Source organism: Amblyomma maculatum, chromosome 7 (genome assembly GCF_055883805.1).
Source record: "Amblyomma maculatum isolate TAMU_Amacu chromosome 7, ASM5588380v1, whole genome shotgun sequence".
In the NCBI taxonomy this organism is placed as follows: Eukaryota; Metazoa; Arthropoda; class Arachnida; order Ixodida; family Ixodidae; genus Amblyomma; species Amblyomma maculatum.
This window is the reverse complement of record NC_139350.1, coordinates 108,410,467-108,429,525: the sequence shown is the minus strand read 5'-3', so window position 1 is coordinate 108,429,525 and position 19,059 is coordinate 108,410,467. Positions and strand designations below refer to the sequence as shown.

At 47.7% G+C, this 19,059-nt stretch overlaps 1 protein-coding gene and 1 non-coding gene across 2 annotated transcripts; both read right to left on the bottom strand.

Moving 5' to 3' along the window:
- Positions 1-1,562: 1,562 nt before the first annotated feature.
- Positions 1,563-1,726, bottom strand: LOC146184309 (U1 spliceosomal RNA). The gene has a single exon (XR_014708977.1). It is a non-coding gene; the product is annotated as a U1 spliceosomal RNA (small nuclear RNA).
- Positions 1,727-5,050: 3,324 nt separating this feature from the next.
- On the bottom strand, positions 5,051-18,005 carry LOC146184308 (leucine-rich repeat-containing protein 20-like). Its single transcript, XM_084609374.1, has 4 exons — positions 17,369-18,005; positions 9,602-9,745; positions 9,126-9,293; positions 5,051-7,607 (listed from the first exon to the last, which is right to left on the bottom strand). The coding sequence occupies exons 1-4, from the start codon at positions 17,472-17,474 to the stop codon at positions 7,426-7,428; spliced, it is 600 nt and encodes a 199-aa protein (XP_084465500.1). The 5' UTR covers positions 17,475-18,005; the 3' UTR covers positions 5,051-7,425.
- Between the last annotated feature and the right edge of the window lie 1,054 nt (positions 18,006-19,059).

The following is a 19,059-nucleotide window of genomic DNA, read 5'->3' as shown; positions in this document are numbered from 1 at the left end:
AGACAGTTTGGCGGGTGGTAAAGTAAGCTGACACATGTTGTAATTTGCAGAAAGCAAACGACGTCATGAGGGAATTTTTCAGCTGCGTCATCTTTTAGAGGATTAATAATGAAGACGCAGATTTACAGCCGCACGAGGGTCGTAGCTACCCTCCCGTTGCAAATGCTTTGCTCTCATAGAGAAACCATCGATCTGCGCCGTCGTTGCCAAGCGTAGCAATGCGGCCCGCTAACTCAAACGGTTGATCTGCGCGAGACGAGGCATTTCAGAGAGCAACAGAAGGGAAAGTTGGGCGAGTTGTAGGTTGTTCATGATGGTTTCGTGGGCGCTCTTTAACACAGAGACAAAGAAAAGAGGAGAAATAAAGGCGCCAGACCAGTGTTTACTTCTCGTTGTCTCTGTGTTAAACAGCGCCCACCAAACCATCATGAATTTCAGGGAGCACCGCTATGCTTTCTAATTATCTGTCAGGTCGGTTCGTGAGTACAACCCGAGGGGCCGTTTATCCACCTCTGCACGTGTACGGTAGCCTGGGCATCGCCTAATTAACCTTCCTGCTATTCCGTTCTTCTGTTTCTTTCTCTTTCTCGGACTTCATTTGCATTTCGCAAGAGCTTTTCGCACGCCAGCGCATGAAAATTTAACCGACTAGGTGTAAGGCCAAGCTTCCACTTCCTCTCTCCATCTCTCTGCGCTGCTTTCTGCGCTCTACACAACTCAAGCCGACACAGTATGTTATCTTAAGCAGACTAGGAGACCTGACGGTAGCTGGTCATAACGCAGAATTAGCACAGTATTGCTAATTCTGAGCGATTAGAGAAAATGCGCAGATAAAAAAAAAACGCGTAAACTACTTCGTGTACCTCTATCCGGTTGTACCACTATCGGCATAAATTACTCAAAATTGCAATCCGCGGCTATTGCAGGTCTTACGGAAACACAGGAAGCCAATGATCTCTCTCGTTCTTTTGATTCCCAGCGTTCTCTTCGAACGGTTCGCTTCCCAAAGCTTCACAATTATTATTTTTTTTTAATACCGCTCAACGAAACCGCGCATGAACGCTGTCCAAGCACGTGACAGCACGCATTGTTAAGGCCAGAACCTTTCTAAGCTCTTGGAACGAAAACCCGAGCGTTAGATCTGTCAACCTCTACTAATATGAGGAGTTGGACCTGTGCGCGAGATGGGTTCTCTTTGTCTAGTGTTCCTGCCATCTGCAATACCAGACTTGAACGCGCGCAAGAAGCGACAGTAGCGATGGTGTACCTACAAACTCACACTCGGCGGATAAAGTGCGACTATTTAACACCGATAAGACGCAAATGATAAAGGAGAGGATGGATTCCCCTCATATTTAATATCCGGAAAAGCTTGCTGAAGGTCACTTCTTACTAAACAACCTGTGCATCCCGCGAGGTTTATCTAGTTATGATCTTAATCAATTATTACGAAACTAAACTCTCCTTAAGCGAACGACCTCGCATTAGCGAAGTGCCTGTAACGGAGCAGCACCAAAACAGCCGCCGATGAGTTATATAATCTGACTTTTGATGGTATCGCGAGGGGGAAAGCGCGAACGCAGTCCCCCACTACCAAAAATTGCATGCCCCATCTGCCCCAGTTTAGGGTAGTGGCAGGGGTCAGCACGAGCGTAGTGCAATGCCCGCACCTCTCCCTGGAGGCACCGCCTAGCTGATCACGGTAGCCTCGGCACCAGGTAAGTATGCTTGGACGACGTCTCTTCCGCGAACGCAACCTACAGAGACACCGCCTTCTGCTCCGGTTACGACCGTTAGGAAGTAAACGAACGTGCCTCCCTCTGCTCCGTTTTGTCTTGTCCAGCCTATGTAAGCGTGACTGTGTGAATACCTGCTGGGTGCGGTGTAGAACGAGAGGAAGAAGATGGTCACACAGTATGCAAAAGAACTGAACAAGTATTCAGGGGGAGCCTCAGTTCGTAAGCTGATCCAACGTTTCGACCTCTCCCTGTTTGCAAACAATATGATGTCAGGGAGGCACGGGACGAGGGGTCGCCGAAGGAAGACCGGCTTGGTGGGCAAAAGTGTCCTTTCGAGCCGGGTCTTCCTGCTGTAGGGAGTCGGAGAGCTGCCCGTTTTTGTGCAGTTTTTGCTTCAAATTGTGTGTTGGCCATATTTAAATCCAACACAATAGGCAGCACTCTTTAGTATGCGCACCCATTAGCAATTCTCGCCTTGAAAAAGTTGACAGTCACGGCAATGCAATTTTTTTTATTTCATGAACTGGCATGGTTCGTTGCGGACGACTGGAACTCCTACCAAACGCCTCACCCACATATGACTTATGAAAAGGGATCAGTTTAGGCGTCTTTTCTTTTTTTTTTCTTTTTTTTTTTTTAAATGTCCTTCACAAAAGTCAATGCAGAGCCCCACGAAGCATGGACAGTTGTGAGCGAAAACAGCAGCGTACGCGCGAGCTGCGTGCTTGGCTGGGGGACATTTTTAGTTTGTGTTATGTTCGGCCAGACAAAAAAATTTATTGCTACTTTATTGTGTAATTCAGTCACCTGAACTGTGTTAGAAGGAAGCGCGAATTTTCCCCGCTGCTAGCAATACCACGCGAGTGGGTCCCGCGGTATGGAAAGTAACAAAGCGCGTTTTGTACCGCGTAATAATATTGATGCAAAGCGTACAAATATCCATCAATGCACTTAAATGATTCCAGTAAAACCACTTTTTGATTGAGACACGAGCGCGCTATATTAAGATTCCGTTTAGAGATGCGGCTGTACTCGAGCGATCATGCCGCTGGCATGACCTTGTTTATAGTCTTGTGAGAGAGTTAGCTCCTTCAACATGGCCTGCTGAAGCGGAATAAATTCAATTCCGAACAAGAATCTCTAAAAGCGATGCCAATTATCGCATGCCGTTCGGGCCTTTAAAAGCGCTATCGGTCAGTATTCAGTACGATTTGTTCGGAACGGCATTAAAGAAAACTTTATAACTGCTGTGAACACAGGAGTATACCAAAAAAAAAAAAAGTATGCTTACTGACAAGTACAATATCGAGACCTGCCAGTGCACGACGTTTGTCACTTCGCTCTTTGCGTAGTTGAAAAACACATTGAGCTGCTTCAAGAACGAAAAAAACGCATGCCGTTGCTCATATTTGATCTAATATCGCATCGATTCCCGCGAGAGCTTGACTGAAAAACACAGCGAGTTTTCACCAGACGAGACCAAATCCTCCGCACCCAGCAGAGGAATGTTTTGCCCACCAGGTGAAGCCACGTGGAAGCCTCCTCCTTCGCCCCTTCTCCGATACGTCATTCATGACGTAGGCAAGCAGAGGTTTTGTCTCTGTCTGGGTCCAGGCGAAGTCCCCTTGTCGAAACGTTGGCTAGACTTGTGAACTAAGGCATCCCCCAAAACTTATTCTGGTCTCTTTCTTGCTGGGTCTGGTGTTACTGCCAGCACTTTTTTTTTTTTAACGTGAGATTAACCCTAACGATTAAGTTTTTTTGAATAAGGATTTTTTTTTTTTTTACTTTTGGGCTTACTGGATATGAATGAAAAATTTAAAAAGCTACAATACCTTGCAATAAAGTTTATGTTGGCAACTCCATCAGTGTGTTATACATATTCTACGTTCTTAATCTGTCCCATACGGAGATTATGGCATAACGCCGCAATAAAACAAAGCGCGTTTAAAGCCAAGCAATCGGTCAACTTTGTTAAATATCATTTTACCTCCCTATGTGACATTAGCCCAAGGCACATTTTTACCTCATCCATGCTATTTTTAAAAATAATAATTAATTCCAAACATTCAAAACGAATGTCGCGTCCACATTCGTGTGCACCTAGAATTTTGAGCGGATTTACGCCACCATGTTGAATTCCGCCAGTCTTTATGAGCCCGTGAAATAACCTGTAAGCTAGCACTAAGCGTCTCACCCAAAAAGCAGCATTCGGGTGGCATGCCTCTTCCAGTGGTGCTAATCAGGCGTTGCCAGAGTATGTGTATGAGATGGTGCCGCTCGCTTTGAAGCCTGAGCCCCCTGTTGTTGTTTTTCGAACTGTCGAGCTGTGTTCTGCCAAAAATAACCGGCAGCGTGTCCATTCAGGATGGTTAAAGAAATAGTTAAAACACTACCTGCAGACGTTCCTTTCGAGGATATCATATTTGCATCATACTGCATTTTTTACATGTATCTAATTATTTTTCATTCTGAATAAAAATTGCCTTGCTTTCTGGATTTTTTTTTTTTCATTTTTAGTTAGTTTTTTCAAGAGCGCTTTGATGATCATGGAGATAGGGTTCATAATTTTGTTTTACTCTGATCATGGCGAAAATGTAAAGATGCCGAGTCCAAGAAGGAAACATTTGGTAAAACTTTCTTTTTGTGCTGCAGTAGATAATATGTTTTCGAAAAAATGCATATCTTTTTCTCCTTCGAAAGTTGAAGTATCTGCTACAACGCGCCATTTTTTCTGCTGCAAAGCCTGAAATTGCTGCTAGACATTGCAATTTCCTCAGCAATTAAAACTGCTAAATGAAGCCTGTTGTGTAGTCCCACTGCTATTTCTGACAATTACGTGACAAAAGCGATAAAAAAACACTCACGGGCAGGGAACTTTCATACCAATAATAGCGAAAGCTGTCGAAAACAATCCTCACCGGTACGAATAGTGTAAACAATAGTCTCTGGCCTGCACTACTGTAGCTGCCACGGGAGCAAAAATTGTGCACAATACCATTGGAGCTTCCTTTAGGTAACTGCGCTGCAGCGACATTGTTTGCTCTCGACACACGAGGAGGTGACAGTTTTGGTCGTTTGAACGCTTTTTCGTGAGCAGAACGCCGAATGGCGTCGAAAGACCACTATGGCGCACCACTTTTACTTCCGGCAGCACCTGCGACATCTGCGACGGATTTCATATATATAGCTTGTAATGACCTGTTGTGTTATGTACTGCGTGCTGTATCTTCGTGTTAGCGGTGCTTACTGACGAGTAACAACCGGTGTCAATAAGTGTAAACACACTAATAAAACTCACAAGCCAGCGATTTCTCTAAAAACGTTACGTCATTTATTGCGCTTGAAACGTCACTTTCCATTCTTTTCAGTAAAAGATCTGCTGACCTTGCAGCTTACAGAAGTCGCCCACAAAGTAGCAGTCGTTCAAGTCATGCGTACAAACTCAATGTGTCTGCAACACGCGAACACTGAACAGAAGAAGGAAGTAACATGCAAGAAAAGACGCGCACACACTAAAGGTAACCACTAAACACACAACAAATGACTTGTGCCTCCTGCAACCTGCTGTCTCTGAGTATTTCCTCTCGAGAAAAACCGTTCTCACTCGGCTCTATGCGGAAAGTGCTGCTCCGTCAATCTCTCGCACCGACCAGTGTCGAGCTAGCCGGAGTGAGCCTTCACTAGGCACGTGCGAACGAAGCTTGTCTGGCCGGGCAGCGGATGTTAACCACGAGCGGCCTCCGGTCACTTTCTGCCAGCCGTGGCCGTCCAGCTTTCTGAGACTGCATTTTCGAACCCTACTGGAGGCCGCTCTGTGTGCCCTGACGAAGCTGTCGCAGAGGCGTAGTAATATGGCTTCTCGTTCCTTTGTTATAAGCACAGGTATCGGAAGCTATGCGCTCGAGGCGTTCAGATGCGACTAGGTGACTAGCTTAACTCCTCGCCGGTCTTATATTGGCAGCACGTTTATGAGTAGAGTGAGCGGCGACACATTTTTGCCCATGGTGTACAACACACGGAACGAGCACAACACAACACGGGCAGCCTTCACCTGAAGGACTTCGGCATCGCAATGAGAAGCGAAACGAACGTCAAACCATTCATGGTCTGGCAACATGGAATGGCGTTCCTCTGAACGGCTCGTTGACGCCAACTCTCTCGGCGTCCTTCGCCTGCTTTATTCTGAATTGGGCTTCGACAGAATGAATCGAAACAAAGTGTATTTTGCTGCTTATTGCAAGAATTAATGTTTAGCTCACTTATACCTGAACACAATCAGAGAAACCTGTTCTATTTCGTGTACTTGACCTCTTCAAGGTTCTCTTAAAGCAATGTCATCAGATAACTGGCATTTACTTTTAAAACTGCCTTCATGTGCCCACTCGGCATAAATGAGCTCAGACTATTCACCAGTGTCGGTTTCTTCACTTTCACGGCCGTGTAAACTTTAATAGCATTTTCGACAATGCAACGCAGTCCAAGTTCCTTTCGATACCTTAACTCTACTACATTCTTCGAGATACTTGTTGCACCTTACTGTACTGCAAACAAGTGAACCTGGCTGCTTTTTTACCGTAACAATAGCTCGTCATTTTGAAACACTGCCGTATTATGACATAGGGTTCAAGCTCATATGATTTAATGGACCTGCATAATATAATATTATTTGCAGCGAGCAACAGTTGACACTGGGAATGATGCTTAACTGCCCCGGCTGCGTATCCGGCGTCCGACGCCCAAAGCAACTTTGTTCATCTGTACTGAAAGTAGCAGCTGAAGGCCGAAGCCGAGCTTGATATGCAAGAAGAAAAAAAAAAAGAAAAAGGCAGGGCGCAAGCCACACTCACGAGGCATACGCGAGCTCTTAGTCTGAGTATCTCTTCATCGGAATATGCAAAATAAGTATTTGTATGTACAACATAAATAAATACCACGGATGCCTCTACGAACATATGTACAGTCCTCCTCACCGACACGTTTATTTACAAGTTATGATCACGCATGCGCGCCAAACACACCTCGTCAAAGCTGAGGCGCCGCCTTCCGTGAAGTGCCAGCCGGCTTTACTCGCTTCAAATACGCATGAGACATGTTTACCGCTTAAGTATCTGATGTCACATGTGACAGGCTGGATTTACCGCTATGGTGCACACTCTAAAACACTCATATCGCGTCCATGTACCGTATACACTGTGTCTGTTGAAAGACGGGAAGGTGATCGCAAGCATGTTTCACAAAAAGTACAAGATTATTCTCTTATAAATTAACGTTGGTTGGCTCGAAGGCAACCGAATCTTTAAAATGAGTGTGTTGGAATTCTTCACGAATTCACGTTTCTGTCGCTGATTAATCTGATACCGTAACTATTATCATGATGTACCACTAAAAGAACCCACAAGCGCGCAGTTTCGGCGCTGGCGTCATTTAGCCCAAATTAAACTGGTCGGCTTGCACGACCGTTTATCATTTTAGGTCTACCTAAAGGAACATATCGCATGATGTCTTATTCTGGGAGCTACGCTGCTCAGGGTCTGCACAAAACAATATAAGAAGATTCGCCACAGCATTCGCGCACCTTGTTCGAGCAACGCGCGTCCCTGCACCGGGTGTCCGCAGCTTGCCACAGTCAGCGATATCACAAATCGTGGCAGAGCACTTCCGGAGCCGCCGAGCGATGCGGCGCTCACTTGTCGTCGTCGCCCGAAAAGTCGTCTTCGTCCGAGTCGGAGGAGCTCGGGGGCGTGACGTGGACAACCATCTGCGAGATGTTCTCCAGCCGTCGGCAGGCATCCTCAGACAGCGGGTTCTCCTCCAGGTGCACCTCACGAAGCGTGCTCACCGAACGCAGCCGCGACGCTTCCACGTCTGCGAGACAGGAACAGTGGGTCACAATTGGACTGGACACCAGCTGTGCTCAGTATAGTTATCTGACAGGTCCCACCGGAAAGCAGAGCTTGTCCTTGTCGAAATCTCCCCTTTTTGAGTGCTGCTACGCGAAGGCGCAACAGATTAACGCGCTTGGCAAGGAGTGCCCATTTCAAAGGTCGCGCATATTTTACTATATAGCCAGGAGGTGCTCTCCTACACTACCGGGGTTGACTCTGCCTCCGAGCCCCTGTTTGCTCTAGCAAGCCTAATAATAGGTATTCCTCAAGTGTGCCATACTCAAAAATTTTGGGCATTTTCCCTGAAAGAGTTCGTCAAATTTTTTCACATATTGCTTAACATCGTAATAACAATGAATATATCCGCGCTTCTTTCCTCCGAAGCTAGGCTTCTGGTTTTTGCTTATAATATTTACCCCACTGCGCCCCACTGGTTTTCTGTGGCAGCCTTATTTATTCGGTGTGAGCGCAGGCCGACCTTCAGGAGCAACACTTTTGCCACGCAACGAAAACTTTGCCCGTTTATATATACGTAAATATGTTGATAAAAAGTACCTCACAATATTACATATTCCCCTCACAAGTATATTAAAAAACGCCGTCCAGGGGTTTTCTATGGCAGCTTTAACTACTCGTGCGAGCTCTGCAAAAACGGTAAAAACATTTGTCAAGCATCGGAAGCTTATTTTTATCCGCGCGTGCACATAACAGTCCAATAACATCCCACATATGAGCCTCAGAATTAAAGAAGCGTCACGAATCGCTTACTTGCTTAGAATACTGTTGCCGAGGTAAAGAAATTCAACAGGTTTAATCACCACTGCATGGCTGGCGTTCCCGATTCATAATAAAAGACAAGCAGCCGAGAAATTCAGGAGCGTAAATATGGACGACAGATTGGAGCACTGGAGATTGGAACCAGCTGCGCGGTTACAATTCTTGCCTCATCAATGATTTCGGTTGCTATACTCATTTTGTCTATCACTTTAGTCATTACCAACTGTACAAAAAAAAATAGTGCTAGTTACTGCAGTCGATCTCAACGGTTTTGGCCAGACACTTAAATGCTTGTTAGCGTCAGGTGTCTAAACGCTGCCTATTTGTTTCGAATTGTTCACTTTGTGCACCTCCTTCTTGTTTTTTTTTTTTCTATTCCTTAAAGTTTCGATTTCAAAATGACCCGGTGGTGACAATTCACTTAAAGAAGGCCATGTTGTTTGAACTGCAGCCTCGAGATCGCGCACCCATGAAGAAAACGAAAGTGCATGACAGTGGTGGGAAATCGACATTATCAATTATATTATGTCACCTACAACGAATTCTGGCCAATCCCCCACTGTGGGTATGTGCCAATATAACGAAGGAGAAGAAGAAGAAGCGCAGTTGCGTAACAAGACAGTGATGGCTGTCGGGAAGAAAGCCGGCATCATTCAGACACAGTCGCTTCTGGTTCCTCGATGCGGCGCCGGTTACGCAATGTCATTAGATTGCAGCTCACCTGAAATGTAGTTCTTGCGGGCATCCAGGTAGGTGAGCCTGGGCAAGCGGAAGATCACCCAGGGCATGGACATGTAGTCATTGTACGAGATGTCCAGTCGCCGAAGCTCTGGCAGCTCCTTCAGCTCTTCTGGCAGGCTGCTCAGCCGGTTGTGCGACAGATTCAGCTCTGCATGATCGCATCGAGAAAACTCAGTTAACCACTCGGAAGCATTCAGTGCGCTTATGGCGATGGGTTATTGTGCGAGACAAAACCTGGCTCTGCCGCCGCATAGACGCAGGATCGAAAAGCTTTTACAGAGCAATCAAAACTGACACTGAGCGAGAAAGCAGCTCCTGTCCGCTAGCGAATGTTTCGACGAGAGGGCCCGTCTTCCCAAGACGCATCTTCTTGGAACTTTGGATAGCGAGCTCAGTCTTTCCTATCTATATATACAGTAGATTTAATTCATTGACGTTTCGCAGAATGGTACGCACCTGTAATGTGGGTGAACCTGAGCGGCAGCTTGGGTGGAATCTTGCGCAGAACGTTGCTGGACAGGTCGCATGCCAGCACACGGGTATTCCTCATCAGGTGGAAAATGGCGTCCGGGAACGACATCAGCTGGCACTCCGAGAGATCTGCGAAGGTTTGCACGCCTGTGAGCAGCTGCGGCAAACATGCTTGCTGCAAACAACAGTGTTCACGAATCAACCGAACCTCGGTTCGTTAAATTCGATGTTTACTTGCAACCAGGAGCTAAAATTTCGCTCGAGAAAATTGGGAGATTGGTCTGGTGCAGTTACACGCCGTGAGCTGAATAATCGCCGCTTCCAACCTCTGGTCCCCTGTACCTCCTGTGATCAGGCAATTATGCTCCCTCTCGCCAGTTAAATGAATACAGGCAAAAAGCGGCGCTTATTTCGCTGCTCGAAGGTAGCTGGCACTTTCCGATTAGTGTTCTGGGCCCAGGTGCACTCTCACCCCCGACAGACTGTTTCTTGGTCAAGCCTGGCTACTGCTGTCAATGAAAAGTCAGGGAGCGATAATAGTTGAATATGGATAGTTCTTCATTGTGAACAACTCCGATTGATTCCAGTGCACAGAACGTGAACGTTGCGTTGACAGGGCACTGAGGCGACAAATTAGCGACATTAAAAAGGGGAACAAAAACGATAACACTGCTCAGTAATAACAAAATACATAGTTGACGACGACTATGATACAAACTACCCCTGTTTTCATAGAGACTCACGCCATAAAGCCAGGTGTTCTTTGTATGCGTACGGTTGTCGCATCCAAAAAAGTGCGCAAGAGCGAGGCATTTGAATATAATGGTGCGCAGCCTCTGGAGTGTATAGTGCGCAACGCGCCTTGTCCAAATTTCTCCCTCCCTGGTCTTGGCTGGTATACAAAAAGAAGCGCCGTTTTGGCCAAATGCTGGCACTGATTATTTATTGGTGACACGAGGCTTCGCTATTTTCGCCACATGCGGTGGACCACTTCGTCGGTTGTCACCGGGCGCTTTCGTATGAAGTGTCGAGAAGAAGTGTCAGGAGATCAGAGCGGGCGCCTCCCAGAAGGCGTTCCAGGCAGCGAGCATACCCGCAAGTGCGCGTCTCCAGGCGGAGGTGATCTGCGCAGGGAGCAGTTGCCGGGCCAGCGGTCGGAGGCTTTCCGTCACTCGGCGGTCCGGCAACAGGCCGCTTATTTTAGAACGGGCGCAACGCTTTTGAAAGACTCGGCCGCGCGTCAGGCGGACCCCCTTGTTCCTCAGCCGCTCATCCTTATTGCAGCTTCCTGACGACAATACGTGGGCCTCGGTTCGCTTATGCGTTTCGTTATTTGCGCGCGCGTCTTGCGGTTTGTTTTGTCGTCAATATGCAACGGCGCAGCGCCGAGGAGCGCCGTGCCAAGCGCAGCGAGCGGGATGTGCGGTTGCACACTCCGTGTTCTTGAACTCGTGCCCAGGGCGCAAAAGCCGGCCCGTTCCTAGCATTCGTTTCCGGTGCGGCCGCTTTGCTTTTCTGTCCTCTGCCAAGACCTTGCGCGACGATGCTTTCACTCTCACCAGGTGTCTGCCGTCGCCGCGCGTCACGAGGCCTCGCACGTGACTCGCTGAGCGGGCTGTCGCGATCCTCCGCGAACTGAACCTGCGCCAGCACTGGGTTCTCTCAATCCCCGTGGCAATGGCGCAGGTGCCTGCGCGTGTCGGGCCCGCTGCGGACGCGCCATCCGGCGATCCTTCGCACAGCCGTGCTCATTATCGCACAGAAGGCCCCTGCTCAAGTACAACCCTGGATGCACGAGTAACGGACGTAACGAATATACTGAATGTTGAAAGAAAAAGAAAAAAAACGCTCTGTCTGCATGCCCCATTGAATTATAACAGGCTTAACTCAGCCAAAAACACCAAATAAAAGGGCCCGAGAGAGGACGTAAGAAGCTATATCCATCGGCCAGGGTACATACAAATAAAACGACTGCAGCACCCTCTTCTCGGATGCGAATGGGGATCGAATTGAGGGGCGCTTTTCGTCCAAAGGAAAGAGGAAAAGTAAGTTAGTGAATTCCCGTGTTTTTCCTCGGTTGTCGGACCGGGTATACAGCGGCTGTTTGCCGCTGGCGAAAGCATGGCAGTGTTCCCAGGGAGCGGAAGGCCACCGCGTTTTAAATACGCTATTTTCGCTGCGCGCACGTGACGGAGAAAAACGTACAAACTAGCGGTTCTGCTCCTGGGCCACCCAGCGTCACGTGTTTCGCGTCGGCAATATGCGGAACCTCTCGAACTCCCGTCGCCACCCTTACAGGAGCCAAAACTCGTGAAGTGCGTGTTTTGAACAGTTACTGTGCCAATTAGGTGCAGTACTACTACGCAAGCACCGGCAGCACTGTTTTCCTTTCTTTAAGGCATAATTATGCCGACCGAAGAGGCTTTCGGTACGTGCAAGGGACCTTTTTTACTCCGCGAGAAGGCCTCGCATGCTACGCGCCTTGAGCGTGAAATGTGAGCACATTAAGCAGGGAGTATAGCGCAACGACAAAGAACCGTTGCGGGACACAGACCCCGCCCTAATGCAGTCTTCGTCGGCATTTCATGGAAAGCAAAAAAAAAAAAAAACCCTTGCTTCATCTTGGTACCTGCTCGGTGTTCTTTTTCACAGCGTACTTCGCTCATTGACGATGAGCTGAATAACCTATCGCAATACGCTCTTAGACGGCCTGCTTGCGTCTAATGCACAACCCATGGTAACGAATTCTGCAATCGCTTCGTTTCGCAATCTGGCCGCTCTGCAATTGCTCGTTTCCATTGCACCAGCTGAAATCACAAGAAGGCAGGTTACAGAGTCCTTGGCCAAGTTTCAACAACATTCCCTAAAGGCTTGTGGCTTTACATTTCAAAAACTTCCAGGCAGCCGGATTCGCAACTCGGCTGATGCCTTCTTGGAACAGTGTGTGCACACGCTGTGAAAAGGTTGAGATGAGTTTTCTCCGTCCATCACAGATTTGCAGAGCTAAGGAGGCTGCGCGAGATGTATTGCGGGCCATGAAGCAGACCAAGGGCTCTGTGTTTAGTTTCTGAGAGTGAAGATCACCTCTCGGCCATAGGCTCAGTCTACTCGCTGCTGGCAGGGCTCTGTACTTTTTGATTTCCAATAGCCTTTGTAAAGCGTCAGTAAAAGACGCTGTTGGTAGCGCTATTCTCGGTTAAACAACAAAACAAAAAGACTTCCTCCTGTGCCCCTTGCGTTCCTATATTGTTACACTGTACTTGGCTCACCTGAGGTGACGAGGCTGTGAAAACTGCAGCCTTGAAACTTAGCCATAAGCAGTACTTTTTGTTGGGCCAGTTGGTTTGTTTCCATGCTTGGAGAGCTCGTCGCACAAAAAAAGAATGAATAAACGAAGCACAAAGACAAGGACGACATCAAGAAGCGCCGATAAAGTTCAGCGCTCCGTCCTGTCGGCCGTGCTTTTGTTTTTTGTGCGCTGACTCTTGCGAGAAAACTAAGCCATAGTTATTTAATGGAAGCTTACAACGAAGCAAGCATGCGTATCTGGAAACAATACCATTGCAATTTTAATACGCTGCATATTATTTACCCCCTTGACGTCCTCGCATTCAACACTGGCCTGAAACAATCGGACAACTTTATGCCGTTCAGTCGAAGTGCAAGCCTCTTGGTTCAAGCCGCCATTTCATGTAAAGCGGATGCATGATATACTTTCGCAGCTTTGATTGCTTTGTTTGGTTTATGGAGTGTAGAGCAGCAAAGCTACCCGGGCTATGAGAGACGTCGTAACGAAGGGATTGAATAATTCGACCGCCTCGGGTTCTTCAACGTGAACACTGGCGCCTTGCATTTCGCCTTGAAACGAAAAGCGTCCGCCGCGTTCAACGTCTAAGCACCATTCTTAGGATCAGATGAGATCGGTAGTCGAGCGCCCTAAGCACTGAGCCACTGCTGCAGATAACTTGTAGTCGTAGATTAGCTTACTGACTTTCTTGTTGCGATATTTAGACACCTCAGCGTGCACAGACTCCACAGCGCTCCTCGCGATCGCCAGCCGCTAATGGCTGGCGCTTGTAGAAGCCCTGAAGAATGCCCCATAAATAAAAGTAGGGCCTATAGGTCTCTTTTCTTCTTTGAAAATTACGCGTACTTTTTCGGTAGGTATTTAAGGACGCAGTTGCCGTTACTTTTTTTTTTTTTTTTTTCAGCGAATAATATTCTGCACATTGAATTACCGGTTTGCTGCTTTTTAGTGATTGATACATTGTAGCATTTATGTGTGGTCAAAAGTCCATTAAAGCAAATTTTGACCATTTCGTCGGCACCAGCAGTAATTTACCAGCCATTTATGCACGTGCCTGTCAATAAAAAAAAAAAAAAAAACAATGCGTCGTTCAAACACTAGCGGAACAATAAAGCTATCAAGCATGAGCCCAAATTGATGTCTATGTTTATGGTTCTCATGCCATCATTGGGTTGTTAATAAGTGCACACTGCCCCGAGTTCAGCGGGAGGGCGGAGCATCACGTGGTCTGTGCAGGAGCGATGAAACTGCCCTGAACCGTCGCGGTCGACCCTGCATGGCGCTTATACGAGCCAGGCGAAATCTAATTAGGTAAGTAACTGTTCTTAGTGCATGTTGAAGTGAGCAGGGCTCTACAGGGCAGACACATCTGTCGAGGGGCGGAGCCTGCGATCTGCGGAGGCGCGTAAAGTAGAGCCGTTGTACTGTAACACCGACTGGCCGCGCCCTTCGATTTCATAAGACTAAAAGCGGGTTTTTTTTTTTTTTTTCTCATCCTTTCCTGCTCTTTCTGTTCTGCCGGGATGAAGGCAGCGCAGCAGGCTCGTTTCATCACGCAGATGCAGCGTAATATCATCCGCGTAAGCAGTCTCACGCAGCGTTTGGCACCCTGGGAGAGGGAGGCCACGGATACAAAAACAATTACCCAATACATAGTCTGCATCCATGAGCAATTACGGCGCAACAGCTTCTCGTTGAGGACGTTTCCTGTCGACGCGGTATCAGTGTCATCTTCAATCCTGTTGCCACCGTGTCTATAGAATGCGTCTCGTTACAGATACTCTTCTCGCTTCGCAAACAGGGTTGCCCCTGCAAGAGAACCAGACGTCTTCTTCGACGGCAATGCTTTTCCCCTAAGCTCTCCTCTGCTCCTCCTCCGTCCGGCAACACCCAGCTGCGGACCCCGTCGCTAAATGCCAAAATTCTTGCCACAATTACCATGAACCGAAAAAGGCGTACGGATGTGTACCGCAGTCCTCGATGTAAGCCTCCTTAGTCCGGGGCAAGAGCTGGTTCCTAACCCTTGTGTCAACACTTTTGCGTCCGGGATGCTGAGCTTACCCGGACAACAATGTACGTCCTTAGCGACGTACATTGTTGTCGAGATAGCGTACACGGCCGCTCTTAATTTATTTTAAATTTTAAAGCATTACTGTGGGTCTTCCTTACCGACCTCCTTCATGATGAAACTCATTTACTGATACCTCCACGACTAAGACTTTACACACCGCCGCGCATGCACAGCTCATTGGTGACTTTAATTTCCTAACGGCATTTGCTTTATACAGCACACATCCTTTTTTCTGATCCGCCTTCAGCTTATGCGATACGTTTCTCGTAGTTTTCTTGAAGCATAACACGGAAAGTTTCCAGGCAACACAGGGGCTATGTCGTCGCTATTAAATTTCGTGCAGATGCCATCTCTGGAAACAGTGTAACTAGTGACACGCTTATCTGGTCTAAGTGACCGTAATGTTTTGTATTTTACTCTTGCTCTGCCAAGTTCGAACCCACTATGAAGAAAGCAGTTCAAAATTATCAGACTATCATAGAGCCGATTTTGACGCTACCAACCGCGAAGTTTCTTTTGCTGAATTTTCTTTATACCGGGAACAGTCATCGGAAGGAAACTACTGGGCATGTTCATAAGCAAAGTCTCCGAGCTTATCGATCTCTAGCCGACGAGTTTATTCTAAGAGTTACGCCCCCTGGTATCATCGTTCCTTAACCCCCCGTCAAGAAGCGCCTTTCATTACCGCAAAGCTAAATATAATCTGGAACGCACACAATGCCGCTCATCCACTTCAGCTGCGAAAACGTATTTAAAAGCTCTAACAGGTACTAAGTTCTCGTTCTTTCATTTGACTCAAATTCCCGTAGAGGTAACCTCAAGTGCTTCAGCGGCATCATGAAAGGGAACAGGAATCATTATGTATCATTTTGAACATCAAACGGAGAATCCCTATACAACAGCTTATAAGTGTTAGGCTCAACAATAGATTCCTGTAAGCATTTTCATCCTCATCATATTTCACTTCGCATCTCAACGTTCAGTCTACTAATCGCAACGGTTTGAATGGAGTCATATTTTAAACTATGGGCATAAAAAAGAATAATCGAAGAAATATAGCCAAAATCTGCTTGCGGAACTGATGGCATCAATGCGGAATTTTTTTTTTTTTTAAACGTGCGAATAATCCTCCGTGATAGCTGAAGGCATTTTTACATAGCCCTACATCAGCAGAACGCTCACCACGTGACACGGAGTCTGCATCGGCTTCGGTTACGTACCACCAACAACGTATTCGACCGAGGAGAGACATTTTGTTCACGAATGCAACCGCAGCAGCGCTGCAGGCTACGAAGATACGGTCACTCCCTATGGAAGTGCACCGGCGAAACTTGTGCGCCGCAATAATCAGCAAACGCCACTTCTTCGGGTTCTACCTTTCTCTCCCGAGGAAAATTTGTCGCCGCTTTTAACTGACATATGTCCACTTCACATACGACTCATGAATGGGCGCAGTCTAGTTTCCACCTTGTATACGGAAACATAAACGCGGAAATGATATTTATCGGCTCGCATGTGAGGCGAAAACATGTCTCAATCTTAAACTTAGGACACCCCAGAAAGTACACCCGTAGTTTATGCAGCCGCCGTTGCTATGTGGCTGATATTGTGCAATGAAAGCTAATTATCTAGTGGGTTAGGACGCCAAGCCCGCAAACTGAGGGCGGTACCTTACGCAAGGGCAGTACGGCATGAAATCCTATTGTATGGTTCATGGGGTTTAACGTCCCAAAGCGACATCGGCTGTGATTGATGCCGTATTGAATAGCTCCGGTAATTTTGACCAGCTGTGGTTCTTTCGTGTGCATTTACATCGCACAGCCCAAGGCCGCCTTGCATGTCGCCTCCATTAAAAAGTAGCTGCTGCGGCGGGAATCGAGCCCGTGTACTCGGACTTCGCGATTTACCGTCCTAACCAATTAGCCACCGCGGCATAGCGAACGCGAGGGCGATGATAGACAGCTTTAGAATAGCGGATCATGTAAACTCATGACCAGTTGCCTACCGCGCATGCGCAGGGGCAGTTGCGCGGTCAGGTCGGGCGCACACCTGCCAAAGCGCTTGCGCAGCCGCCAATACGTCTCCGCTAAGCTGAAACTGCAGAGGAACGCCGAGCACACTCTGATGCCCATCACGTTGCATGATCGTCCACACACACACGGATTTGAAAGGGGCACAGCTTGCATGTATCCTTTCCGATATGTTTCCTCACCGAAAGGCTAACATACAGTAACAAACACTCAGGCAGCCTCGCGTATCTCCGTCTGCTGCCATGCGAACGAACGGCGCAGGGAATGCGTCCCTGCCGCAAGCCTCCCGAACGTGAGGATGGCGTTGAGCAGGCTTGCGGGGAGGCACGGGAAGGTGCGCTCACCCAGGTTTTGGTTCTCCGTGGCGTCGGTGCACCGATGTACCACCTTGATGACGGCCTTGCCGGCACCGCCGACGATGTCTACCTGTTGCTGAGTTGGCGGGGGCATCTTGCTATGCACACACGACGAAGGAACGACGAGTCTCTTCTCTCTGACGGCACTGGCCCACGGGCGCCCTAAATATACGCGGCTGGGCTCCCTGCGCAATGGGAATCAGCTGACCTCGGACCCGAGCCAACGACGAAAAACCCGGGGCTGTGATCCTGGAAGGGCTTTGGCCACCTCTTCTTTTTCGTCGTTCTGCAGCCGTTTTTCTTGGATGAGGTCGGCAGCCCCGGGTTTCGCAGCGCGCCCTTCTTTCTCGACTACAGCGTTTCCCGGCGGGTGTCACACGAGGTCGTGCCGGAATTAGCGCAGGGAACACCTCGCAAGCGTGCGTCTAAGCCGCACGTGACGCACGGCAGACTGCTCGTCCCCATTGAACGCACTTCCTGCCGCAACGTTTCTTCGCAACTTAATTGCTTGCGAAACGGTTTCCGCGAGGGACGCAACTTGTGAAGGGAATGACAGCGCACACGGGGGAAAGTTTGCGTGTTGCTGTGATGGCTGTCCAAGGCCAAGTCCACGGCGAGCTTGGAACGAAGGCACATGAGCCGACTTCCAGGTTTATTTTCGAAAAGCGCGTGCACGTGCATACTTGCCGGCCGGCCGCTACGTACCGCCACAGGACGATGCTCGCCAACATCGCAGAAAAGGAGCTCCTTATGCAAAAATACTGGCGTTTATGCAAGTCCGTTTCCGAATTCATTGTTTTTTAAAATGTATTTATCATCACCGGGACCTCAGCTGCTTCGTGTGTACCGTATTCTTGCTTTTCGCCGTGAAAGTGCATTTCTTCAAGAGTTGTAGCAGCGTAAGGAAATCGGGGAAATGCAGACTTCCGAAAACGCTCGGCTATCCCACACGCTGTTCTTTTTTTCTTTTATGCTTTTTACACGGTCTCATGGAACTGCATTAAATTCCCGTACCAATGTTTTTTACGTGCATTATTAAGACCGCCTTCCATTCTCTCTTCTCCCATTCTCCCCCCCCCCCCCAAAAAAAAAAAAATAAAAAAAAAATAAAAAAAAAAACGGCTGCCCAGGATTCTCAAGGGATGAGAAATGAAGACGATGACGGCGGAGCTCACCCTCCCAACAATTTACCAACTTCCAAATTTTTGCTCCGTATATTTTTTCTTTCAATTTTGTTATCTTAAATCTTAGGTTTTTCTTTACTTGATAACTGATTTATTACACTTATTCATAATCTGCAGTACATTTCGCTGTCCACACTGAACCCTGGCCAACCCTCCTTCTTGGGTATCTACCATTTATCAAGGTAGAATAAGAAGAAGAAGAAGAAGAAGAAGAAATAAAAGCAATCATCTCAAAATCTAATATCCCTGCACCCCAATTCTTGGCCGATCCCCCTTTGTGGGTATGTGCCATTAAATTAGAGGAGAACAACAACAACATCGGGCCGTGGTGTAACATTGGGGTATATTGGCACACTTGCACGTATTATTTTCGGATATAATTTTTGTTTTCGAAAGTCGAAGCCTGTTGAAAAGCTTCTGACGCTCCGCAGTGCATGCAAAATCAACTTGAATAGCTCGTTTTGTAGGACTCCGATCCTGCGCTCCTCGGTTCAC